Source organism: Sinocyclocheilus anshuiensis, unplaced genomic scaffold (assembly GCF_001515605.1).
Source record: "Sinocyclocheilus anshuiensis isolate Anshui unplaced genomic scaffold, SAMN03320099.WGS_v1.1 scaffold679, whole genome shotgun sequence".
Classification (NCBI taxonomy): domain Eukaryota; kingdom Metazoa; phylum Chordata; class Actinopteri; order Cypriniformes; family Cyprinidae; genus Sinocyclocheilus; species Sinocyclocheilus anshuiensis.
Genome location: NW_015552592.1, coordinates 659,459 through 671,574, shown reverse-complemented (window position 1 = coordinate 671,574; position 12,116 = coordinate 659,459). Strand labels below are relative to the sequence as shown.

Sequence of the window (12,116 nt, the reverse complement as noted above, 5' to 3'; positions counted from 1 at the left end):
GTCTGTCAGACTCATGCACCCAAGAACATTGGCTAATTAGTCACCAATACATAAGAGTTAAGAAAGATATCAGACTTAGATATCAGTCAGAAGAGCCTTTCGAGCAGTGACTCCCAAACAAGAGTCTAAAGTACTTCAGTGAGGAAATTAAATTAAATTAACAATCACCACTTTAATTATCTATTTACTAAAGACACATATTAAAACCAGACCTTCAGAAACAAAGACTTAAGACAACAAAATAGTCAATGACTCACCTCAGCAAGGTGAGGCATGGGGTTAAATCCACAGAGATGACATACAACGCTTTTACATTCAGTGCAGGTGTTGTAATTAGGAGGGTCCTTCGAGCCCATGTTAAGATTCACTTTGCAGAGTGGGCAGGTGGATGGTTGAGGTGCACTTTCAGGATCTTTTACTAATTTATCCTGTCCAGTTTCAGGTTTATCCTTTTCTGAAGTAGGTATCCTTGATACTTTGGCCTCATTGTGCTGCTCTGGTTTCTTTTCAACAGGTGGTTTGTTCTCTTTTTCAGGAAGTACCTTCTTAGGTTCTGTTGCAACAGATCCTTTGCGAGATGTTGGCGGTGTAGCCTTGGCAGAGGCCACTGAGCCTTTGCGAGAAGCTGGTGCTGTGGTAGATTTACCAGACTCAGAAGAAACTGTGGAGCCTTTTCGTGAAGTTGGAGGTGTTGTGGATGGCTCATCTTGAACAGCTGAGGAGATCAGATTAGACGCCGAGCTAAATAATGAGGATCCAAATCCCAGAACTTTCCCGGAGACAGCAGAAACTGACTGTGGTGAGGGTGACCGAGATCTAGTCGTTTCTGTCAGTCCAACAAATCCACCAAAGAACTTTCCTGTGGTTGACTCAGATGGTTTAGAAGAAGTAGGCTGTGCTTTAGGACCACCTAATCCAAAACCAAAGAAATTTGATTCCTGTTTTGGGGGTCCAACCTCGGCAGGTGGAGCAGATTTTACGGGAGTGGCTGTATCTTTGGGTGGCTGTTGTGTTTTCGCAGGATCTTGTTGAGTATCATTTTGCTTAGGAGGCTCTCTTCTTGGGGTGATTGTATCAGTTGCCTTAGAATCAGTACCTGCCTTTTGTTGCGGGCTTGGAACTGAGATCTCTTTCTTTATTTCTTGAGCAGGGGCAGCTTTCTTTTCAGCTGCAGCAGGCTTCTCATCAGGTTTAGACTCAACTGGAGCTGTAGATATCTTGTCAACTTTGGATGGAGTTTGGTCGTCTTTCACTAAGGGAACTGGCTGAGGTTTCACTGTGGGACTTTCAGATGTTTTAATCCCTGCCTGTGCCCGTTGTACCTGGCAATTCAGGCAGAGCCATTCCTCAACCTGCAATAATTATAAGACAATTACTGGCAATAATATATTTCATACTCTACTGTAATGTCTTGCAGTAGGTTTATATGTAGAAAACCTAATAACTACAAAAAACTGCTGCTTCAACATACATTAATATAACAAATTAAAATAAATTAACACTTATTCACATCATTAACATTGGCTCTGTGACAAAATTTTTTATCCTTACTTTACATATCTGTAAGTGAAATGCATAAAAAAGCCGGTGAGGGTCAAAGTTGAACTGTTGTTGAACTTATTTTTATACTACTTAATTACACAAAATAACTGCCTCAAGTAACACTTCTACCGAATATGTCTTGGGAATTTCAATGGCTCGCCACACTGACATCATGACTACAATAGGGCTGTCAAATTTTTCTTTTCGAATTTCGAATATTCGTAGAATTAAAAAAAAAAATCCACATTTGAATGCAAAAATGTTGCATTTGAATTAAAGGTCTGCGTCAGCCGTCAGGCAGCCTTATCAGTGATAACGAGATGCGATGACGATGCATGTGTCATTGATTGCATTTGAATGCTTTTGTTAGCCTATCCAGTTGAACCCACTAGATGCGGCGCTGCTACGTTGTTCATTCATTTATTGCGGAAAACGATAGCATCAGTCTGGAGAAGATGTTATGTCAAAACTGAAACCAAGCCATTCACACAGAATGCATATTTATCACATTTTCTAGAGGGACATCTATCAGCGTTGCACTCACGTCTCGCAGAGAGCGGCATGTTTAGAAAGCCATGTAAAATTAGTTACTTTATTACTTTATTAAAAATTAGTTGCACAGATTGTGCAAGTTCAACTTTTAAAAAACATGTCTAAAGACGTTATGGCGTTTTTCCCCCATCCCACTCATCTCATGTTTTTAAATGAAGAAAGTAGCCTACTCTTTGTGATTGGTTTTCGGTCCTTTGTATTAAACTATACATACATGCATGGTGCTGTTTTTTTCCTAATTGTTTAAGCAAACTTTATTAATTATATATGGTTTATAAACATTATTTTAAACTTTATGCACTTTTTTCAAAGATAGTTGTGTTATTTTATTACGCTTTGAAGAAACGTGCATAATATTTTGCTCGATGCGCCCTCTTGTGGCCTCAGGAGAGAAGCCAAAAGCTTTTTGCCCCCTAACTGAAATTATGCCTTTTAAATTCGAATATAATTCGAATTTTGATAATATTTAAGTAGAAAATTCGAATTTAGTTTTTCAGTCATTTTGACAGCCCTAGACTACAAATGGCCCCTCTTAAATATTGATTTTAAAAACAAAATAAAGCAAATAGGCAATTAGCGGACAAAAAGTCAAAGATATACTGTACTTAGCAGCATTCAAAGTAAACATAGATATAACACTATAAGTGAAATTAGAGCTTAATGATAGAAGACTAAAAATGCATGTTGAAATGTGAAACTGTATTTGAATGTAACTTTTTTTGGAATGTCTAAAAAAAATAATAATAATAAAAAAGTTACATTTAAAAAAAATTTTTTTCCAGAATGCCAGTCACATTGTTATGTTCTGTAATATGATGAAAATGCTATTTATACTGGCGTACTGTATGTAAATACTGTATATAGAGTATAATGGAATAAAAGACAACAAGAATGGTACATGGGTCTTAAAAGTGTTAAAAGTAAAGGTTAAATGTCTTACCTCTGTTTGACGAGGTATTGGATTAAATCCACATTGGTTGCACACTGTTGTCTTGCATTCTGTGCATGTGTTAAAATTCTTGGCATCCTTGGAACCAATATTGAGTTCCACTTTGCATAATGGACAATTGGTCTTGCCTTCTTTAGGAGCAGGTTTCTGAGGTGGTTTGGGTGCTGTGACTTGCTTGATTTCTGCTTTTTTCTCCGCTGGTTTATCTGCATCTTGCCCTGCATGTGATTTGGTGTCTCCTATCTTACTAGAGGCGTGTGCCACTGCAGATCCTTTGCGAGATGTGGGAGGAGTAGTCTTAGCAGAGGTCTGGGAAACTGTGGATGCCTTTCGAGAAGTTGGTGGTGTTGTGGAAGGTTCAGCCTGTGCAGCTGAGCTGATTAAATTAGATGCTGAGCTAAATATAGAGGATCCAAAGCCCAGAACTTTTCCAGACACAGCAGAAACGGACTGTGGTGATGGTGATCGAGATCTAGCTGTTTCTGTCAAGCCACCAAAGCCAAAGAGTTTCCCTGTGGTTGACTCAGATGGCTTAGAGGAAGCAGGTTGTACCTTAGGACCACTAAATCCAAAACCAAAGAACCTGGATTCCTGTTTTGGTGGCTCTGCCTGTGGAGGTGGAGCAGATTTTTCTGGGGACTTGTCAGACTCCTTTAAGAGTTTGTCAGTTTCTTTGTCTCTCTTTGAATCTGATGTTTCTTTCTTCCTAGATGATGCAGGTTGTACCTTTATGTTTGTCTCTAGTGGTTGTGGTGAAGCTGAGACTGATTCTTTCTTTTGGACATCCACTGAAACAGGATTCTTAGTTTTATCAAGGATGGCTGCAGCTTGAATCTCTTTCTTCTGGGTTTCAGCAACATTAGGAACCACGGTTGACACTAATGATGGTGCCCCTGGTGTTATACTTTCTGTTCTTGGATGCGGTGCTGAGGTGCAGACATTTTCAGCTTGTTCATGGGTCTTCATTTTTGGAGGTCCTTGTGGTTCCATTCCATGTAATGCTCGCTTTGTTTGGCAGTTCAAACAAAGCCATTCATTGACCTGTAAGGAGAGATTAAAAAGGAATTCTTGACTTCCTTCTTCCATGATATTGATGGAAAATTAATATGAGATTGATTTTTCATGGAGACCACTAAACAAAATACACTGGAGCTGGAGCGACCAAGCATTTTAGATAAGTGTAAATTAATCTGCTCTGTTAAAAGAGTGTTAGCAACAGAACAGTAGCATTCTCTTACCTCTGTTTGATGGGGTGTTGGTTTGAATCCACAGAGGTTACAAACAGTGTTCTTGCACTCAGTGCAGGTCCTGTAGTTAGGGATGTCCTTTGAACCCACATTAAGATCCACTTTGCAAATAGGACATGCTCTGGTTTCTGCTTTAGGAGCTGCCACTGCTACTACTGAAGCTTCAGGTACTGCTGAAGCCTGTTGCACCTGCTTCTCATCTGTTTTGTCCTCCTTTGGCTTGTCTGTTATAGGTGCATTTGTGTCACCAGTAGGTGGAACTTGTTGAGAAGTAACAGATCCTATCCGAGAAGCGGGTAGTGTTGGTGTAGTCTTAACTGAAGTTTGGGAAACCACAGATGCCTTGCGAGATGTTGGTGGTGTTGTAGTCTTTGCAGATGTTTCAGAAGCTGTGGAAGTCTTACGAGAAGTTGGTGGCAGTGTGGAGGACTCATCTTGAACAGCTGAGGAGATTAGATTAGATGCAGAGTTCAAAAAGGAGGATCCAAATCCCAGAAACTTCCCTGAGACAGCAGTCACTGAAGGCTGAGGGGATCCAGATCGAGCACCACCAAAACCAAAGCTAAAGAAACCTGATTCCTCTTTAGAAGGTTCTGGTATCTGTTGTACAATCGATTTTGCAGGAGAAGGATCATGTTTTGGCATTTCAGTTGGTTGTGTTGAAGCTCGTGTAGGTTTGTTCTCTTGATTCTCTTTAGCAACTGATGTGCTTATCTTCCCAATAACATCTGGCTTATTTTTTGGAGACACTGGAACTGGAGTATGTATGAGAGCCTCCTTGTTTTCTGGCATTGTTGTTGGAGATGCTTTGCTAACCTGTGGCTGTGGTTGGGCAGAGGGAGACACTTGAGCTTTCTTCACCTGGCAGTTCAAACACAGCCATTTCTTAACCTGTAGGATAATAATCAGAATTAGAATTAAAATAATAAAAGATGTTCTTGAAATTACACTGAATTGACACAGAATTAATTGAATTAATGCAATAACTGATGCATGTGCAACTCACAGAGATACAAATGAAGTGCTCTTACCTCAGTTTGATGTGGCATGGGATTAAATCCACAAAGATCGCACACCGTGTCCTTGCATTCAGTGCAAGTGTTGTAATTTGGTGGATCCCTCTTTATGTCCACTTTACAGAGTGGACAGGCTTTTGGAAGCTCTGGAACTGGTCTGTTAATTTTCACATCAGCGATTGTTTCTTTGGTCATCTCATCATGTGGTTTAATTCCCTCTTTTTTCTTTTCATCCTGTTTCTGTGCAGTAATAAGTTTGGCTTCTTCTGCTAGTTTAATTTTTTGTGTGGCTTGTGAAGCTTCTGAACCTTTTCGAGAGGTAGGTGGTGTTGGAGTTGTCTTAACAGAACTTTGGGACACAGTGGATCCCTTACGAGAACTTGGTGGAGTTTTGGTGGATGACTCATCCTGAACGGCTGAGGATATCAGATTAGATGCTGAACTAAGGAAGGACGACCCAAAACCCATAACTTTCTCAGAGACAGCAGATTGAGGGGAAGGTGACCGGGATCGAGCACCTCCAAAACCAAAGCCAAAGAAACTAGACTCTTCCTTAGTCTGTTCGACTTTAGATGATGGAGCAGGTTTGGAAGGAGAAGCTACACCTTTAGACTTTTGATCATTTGGAGTTAGACTAATTGTAGGTTTTTTAGTCTCTGCTGGAGGTTTATTGTCCTGCTCAGCAGGGACACTCTGCTTCTTTTCTGGGGAAGTTGGAATTTGAGCCACTTTATTTTCTGGAGATGCTGGTGGTACTTTGTTAGATTGTGGTTGTGGCTGAGCAGGGGGAGGTCCTGAGGTTCTCTGTGCCTGGCAGGTCAAGCATAGCCATTCCTTCACCTGTTGATTATTTAAAAAAAAAAAGTTTATGAAACCATTAAACATACTTTCTTTTAAAAGTCAAAATCTACACAAAATAATTCCTTTTTTACATTTTCAATAGAGCCTTTACATATATATAAATGTTAAAGACATTGACATATGGTACCTCAGTTTGATGGGGATTGGGATTGAATCCACAGAGATTACAAACAATTTTCTGGCAAGAACTACAAGAGCTGTAGTTCTGTGGGTCCTTCTTCAGAGTTTCTTTGCAAAGTGGACAGGTTTTTGGAAGCTCCTCTGGAGCATGTGGAGGTTTGGCCGAATTAGGATCTGGGGTTTTCTGCACTGGCTTTGGTTCTAGTATTGTTGTAACAACTGGCTTTGATTCCCCTTCAGGTGTTTTTTGTTTAGCATCCTGAGGAGCAACTGATCCTTTTCGAGAAGTAGGTGGTGTTGGTGTGGTCTTATTTAAAGTCTGGGAAACTGTAGATCCCTTGCGAGATGTTGGTGGAGTTTTGGTGGAGGATTCATCCTGAACAGCCGAAGAGATCAGGTTAGATGCTGAGCTGAGGATGGAGGATCCAAAACCAAAAACCTTATCAGAGACAGCAGTCTGAGGAGAGGGGGATCGAGATCGAGCACCACCGAAACCAAAGCCAAAGAAACTTGACTCTTCTTTAATCTGTTCACCTTTAGGTAGTGGAGCAGACTTGGAAGGAGAAGCATCACGTTTAGATATTTGAGTATTTGGTGTTGTTGGTGTTTTGGTCTCTATAGGAGGTTTATTTTCCTGCTCAGCTGTAACACTTGGCTTCTTCTCTGGAGTCTTTTCCTTTTGTGGAGATGCTGTTGTAAGTACTTTGTTAGACTGTGGCTGAGCTAGGGGAGGACCTGAAGTTCTCTGCATTTGGCAGGTCAAACACAGCCACTCCATCACCTTTAGATAATAAGAAAGATTGCCATCTATGACCATACAAACGTATTTACCCATAATTTTAACCTTATCTCTATTATTTAAATTACAAAATCTGCACAGAATCATTTCTGGTAGCAAAACGAGAGTCTTTATTATGAGATATAATAAGTGTAAAACAGACTTACTTCAGTTTGATGTGGATTGGGATTGAATCCACAGAGATTGCAAACAATGCTTTTGCAAGAAGTGCAAGAGCTATAGTTTTGTGGGTCCTTCTTAAGGGTCTCTTTACAGAGTGGGCAAGTTTTTGGATGCTCCTCTTTCACTTGAGCTTGTAGAGGTTTGGATGATTGAGCATCTGGTGGCTTTTTCTGTTCTTGGGTTGGTGAAAGGGTTGGATTTGATTTTGCTGCAGTAAGATTTAGTTTAGTGTCTTGTGGAGCTACTGATTCTTTTCGAGAAGTGGGAGGTGTTGGTGTTGTCTTATTCGAAGTCTGGGAAACTGTAGACCCTTTGCGAGAAGTTGGTGGAGTTTTAGAAGGTTCATCCTGGACAGCCGAGGAGATCAGATTGGATGCTGAGCTAAGGAAGGAGGAACCGAAGCCTAGAACCTTCCCAGAGACAGCAGACACAGTGGGCTGAGGAGATGGTGACCTTGAACTAGAACCACCAAAACCAAAGCTGAAAAAATCTGAATCCTGTTTAGAAGATTCAGATTTAGGTGGTTGATCAGATTTGGCAGGTAAGAAATTTTTCTGGATTTGGGCCTCTGATGTAGTTTGTTTGGAATCTGCCAGATTTGGTTTGCCTTCTTGTTTCGCAGAAGCATTATCCTCTGCTACAACACCCCCAGTGTCTTGTTTTTTTGGTGATGCAGGTGGTGGTAATTTAGTAGTTCCTGGTTTCACAACTGTAGGTTCGGGAGCTCTCTGCATCTGGCAGTTCAAACACAGCCATTCCTTCACCTGTAGGATGATGAAAATGGTAACCATATAATTATGAGAAATAAAGACCACTATTGTTTAATTTTGATATATTATAGACTGTTCATTCATAATAAATAAATTACCTTGCTTAAATGTATTTTCAATAATTGTGACTGAGAAAAAAAATCTGTATATATATATATATAACTATTTTCTCACCTCAGTTTGATGTGGCATTGGGTTGAATCCACAGAGATTACACACAGTGCGCTTGCAAGTAGTACAGGTGCTATCATTTGGTGGATTCCTCATTATTTCTGCCTTACAAAGTGGGCAAGTTTTTGGAGGCTCTGACGTGTGGTCACCCTCTTTTACAGCTTTTCCCTGAACTTCTGTCATTTTCTCTTCAGGTTTCTTGTCTTTCTGCTGATTTTCAACAGATTTAGCTCTCTGTTTTGGTGACACATCTGCTGATCCCTTCTGAGAAGTAGCTGGTGTTAATGTAGTCGTCACAGGAGTATGTGAAGCTGATGAAACCTGTTGCTGAGTTGCAAGGAGTGTGGCGGTGGATTCATCTTGTACAGCCGTGGAGATAAGATTAGAAGCCGAACTCAACAGGGAAGAACCAAATCCAAAGACCTTCCCAGAAACACTGGAAGCAGCAGGTTGGGGAGAAGGTGATCTAGAGCGTCCAAAACCAATCAAGCCACTCTCTTCTTTTGTGAATGCAGCCTTTGGTGAGGCAGTAGATTTTGTGGATACAGTATCATCCTTCTGTGTTGGCTGTACTGGATTTTTGATGTCTTGCTGCTGGGGTGGATTCTGTGTTGGTGGAACTGCACTAGCCTTCCTAGACCCTGGTGTTGCACCTTCAGATAGTGAAGTATCTTCTTTTTCAGTAGCATCTGTGGAATCAAGTGGCTTCTTCTGGGGAGGAACAGGAGTTGGTGTTGCTTTCTTTAGTGGTGATACTGGTGGAGGTACTTTGTCAGTCTCAGCTTGAGCTCTTTGCATCTGGCAGTTCAGACATAGCCACTCCTTTTTCTGAAACAGCATTCCAATAATCAGTATAAAATTGATCACACAGAGTACTACAAGAAACATATTTGAAATATTAAATAATTTTTTAATATAATTTTAATGCATTTTTTTCATGCTTAAAAAGTCTAAAATCATAAATGTTGGTGCCCATAATGTCATATACCCAGATACTACTACAATACTAATTAAATAATAATTATAATAATGAGTATAAGGTGTTTTATGTTCAAGGTAAAACGGCTGATTACCTCTTTCTCATGGGGCATGGGGTTAAAGCCACATAGATTACACACTGTGTTTTTGCAGTCGGTACAGGTATTGTAATTGGGAGGCTCCTTCTGCAAATCGACTTCACAGAGAGGGCAGGCTTTGGGAAATGATTTAGTGGGCTCTGTCCTTGTTGTTTCTGGTAGATCTCTATCTTTTGTAACTGATACCATTGTTGGCTGTGCCTGACTGACCATGGATTTCTTATCATCTTTTTTTATCTGTTCTTGTATATTTTCAGGATGTACTTTTTTGTCATCTGAAGGAAGAATTTTAGGAGAGACATCAGATCCTTTTGAGGAAGCAGGAGGTGTGCCAGTCTGAGAAACTCCAGAACCCTTTCGTGAGGAAGGTGGAGTGGTAATCTTATCTGAAGTCTGGGAAACTGATGAGCCTTTACGAGATGAGGGTGGGGTTGTAGTCTTAGCAGATAGTTGGGAAGATGTGGATCCTTTGCGAGAAGTGGGTGGTGTTGTAGAAGGCTCATCTAGAGCTGATGAGATCAGATTACTTGCTGAGCTAAAGAGGGAGGAACCAAATCCCAAAACCTTCCCAGAGACAGCAGATGCTGCAGGTGGAAGTAAAGGAGTCTGAGATCTACCTCTAGACTCTTCAGGGATTTCAGAGGAGACAGGAACATGTCCATCTTGGGACTTTCCTTGTCTTTGCTGCTGTGGGGTAGCTCCTTTAGTGGTTTCTTCTCCTTTTTTTGCAACTTTAGTTTTTGCCCCATCTGTATTTTCAATGCTTTTAGAGTTTACTGCAGCTTCAGACTCCTTCTGTGAGGTTGCAGGAGTTGTTTTAACAGACATCTGTGAAACTGTAGAACCCTTACGAGAGGAAGGTGGAGTGGTATTAACTTCACTGGAGATTTGTGAAACTGCGGAACCTTTGCGAGAGATTGGTGGTGTCTTATCAGACATTTGAGAAGCTGTTGAAGCCTTGCGAGAACTAGACGGTGTTATAGAGGACTCATCTTGAACAGCTGTTGAGATTAGATTAGATGCTGAGCTTAAGAATGAAGAACCAAACCCTAGAACCTTCTCTGAGACAGCAGGCTGAGGAGAAGGTGATCGAGATCTAGCTCCTCCAAAACCGAACCCAAAGAATCCAGGTTTATCTGGTTGCGGATCAGTTTTTTGAGATTCTGACTTTGGAACTTCTGCAATATGATGTTGTTTCGTTTCTCTTTGGATGGGTTGTTCAGTTTCTGCTAATGTTTGCTTATTGTCTTGTTTCTCTTCCACTTCTGGTTTCTTATCCTTTTGAACGGCATCTGCTGGAAGATGTTGCTTTTTCTGTGAAGCATCTGGATTGGGAGTATCCATTTTAAGTGGTGCAGCTTCCTTAGCGTGTGACTGAAGCTGTGCAGGATGAGGTTGTGGTGCTTTCTTCATCTGACATGCCAAACAAAGCCACTTCATCTGTAGTTTTGTAAAGTATATTGAATTAATCATTTTGTAACTCAAACTTACATTATACAGCATCCCAGACTTAAGTGGATTAACCACACTGCTTATTAACTTGGCTCAAATAAATTAGATTAAAGAGGTGAGCATTGTTAGCTCTCCTGTCAACATAAAACTGTTGGTTCTCAAATTGCATCATGATAGTTTTCCATTAAAGTCAGCATTTAAGTCAGCATGAGCTCAAAATTGACACTATTTATTCTCTTAATGCAACTCACTGGTCTTATTGTAAACAGTTCATTCAGGCATTTTTTTTCTTTGAATGTGCAATCTTTAAATCAGGCTGTCTTAATTTGTTGTTCTTGTGATATGCTCTCTTCTCTGTGCAGGCATATGTAAGACCACACAGCATTTAAGATTTGCATTCATTCTGGTATGCAATGCTTACTTTTCACAATCCAATCAACAACCGATGGTGTCCCTCCTTGTTTGTTTTTTCTTGTTTGATAGAAGTTTTCCTCAGAAATGTCACAATTTGTTGATCTGCGTAACTCTTTATTTTGATAGTCCACTTTAGACATTCTACTAACTATAAGTAACATTGCAACTACATGTCGACTACCAGTTATTAGAGTATTAGTAGACTTTCTGCTGTATCTGCTAACACTGTATTTTGATGATCACCGAACACCCAACAGACACAAGTACACATCAGCTCGTTGTGACCTAACCCTAACCTAACAGTCTACTGATACTCTAATGAGTTAGTTGACATGTAGTTGCAAATTAATGAGAGTTAGTTGACATGTAGTTGGAAAGTTACTTACAGTTAAAGGGGTCATATGATGCGATTTAAAATTTTCCTTTCTCTTTGAAGTGTTACAAGCTCTTGGTGCATAAAGAAGTTGCAAAGACTAAAGTCTCAAATCCAAAGAGATATTCTTTATAAAAGTTAAGAGTCAACCAAGTCTACCTAAAACAGCTTGTTCTAACACGCCCCCACATGTCTACGTCACGATGTGGGAAGATTTGCATAATGCCGCCCAAATGTTCACGCAAAGAAAGAAGGCGTAACTTTTATTCTCGCTGTAATATTGTTGCTGCTGCCATGTCGTGAAGACGCTGTGTGTTTCGTTGTGAAAGCGAAACTACTTTGTTTGGCCTTTCAAAAGAGGACGATATCTGCTTCGTCATGCCTAGAGCTGATCCGTGCTGGTCGCTGAGGAAATACATCAACTTCACGCTGTGGATCTCCGGATCGGCTTTCACCGTGGACGAAGCGGAGTGCAGCCCGGGGTCGTCACATGTGGTTGCCACAAGCCCGTTCTCAAGCCCGCCGGCCGTTCCTCACTCTAGCCCACTGGCCGCCGCTCACTCTAGCCCACCATGTGTGATGCTGTGTGTTTCGTTGTGAAAGTGAAACTAC

At 40.7% G+C, this 12,116-nt stretch overlaps 1 protein-coding gene across 1 annotated transcript in view; it reads right to left on the bottom strand.

Annotated features, from left to right (window-relative positions):
* The window catches only part of LOC107665542 (protein piccolo-like), a gene marked incomplete at its 3' end in the record, with an annotated part of 70,288 nt that overhangs the window by 35,955 nt on the left and 22,217 nt on the right, over positions 1-12,116 (bottom strand). Inside the window, exons 8-15 of the mRNA XM_016456457.1 lie at positions 9,263-10,705; positions 8,193-9,017; positions 7,233-8,012; positions 6,295-7,068; positions 5,322-6,146; positions 4,282-5,181; positions 3,035-4,084; positions 258-1,352 (exon numbers count right to left, since the gene is read on the bottom strand). Coding sequence (XP_016311943.1) covers positions 258-1,352; positions 3,035-4,084; positions 4,282-5,181; positions 5,322-6,146; positions 6,295-7,068; positions 7,233-8,012; positions 8,193-9,017; positions 9,263-10,705 — 7,692 coding nt within the window. The remainder of the gene's footprint in view (positions 1-257; positions 1,353-3,034; positions 4,085-4,281; positions 5,182-5,321; positions 6,147-6,294; positions 7,069-7,232; positions 8,013-8,192; positions 9,018-9,262; positions 10,706-12,116) is intronic.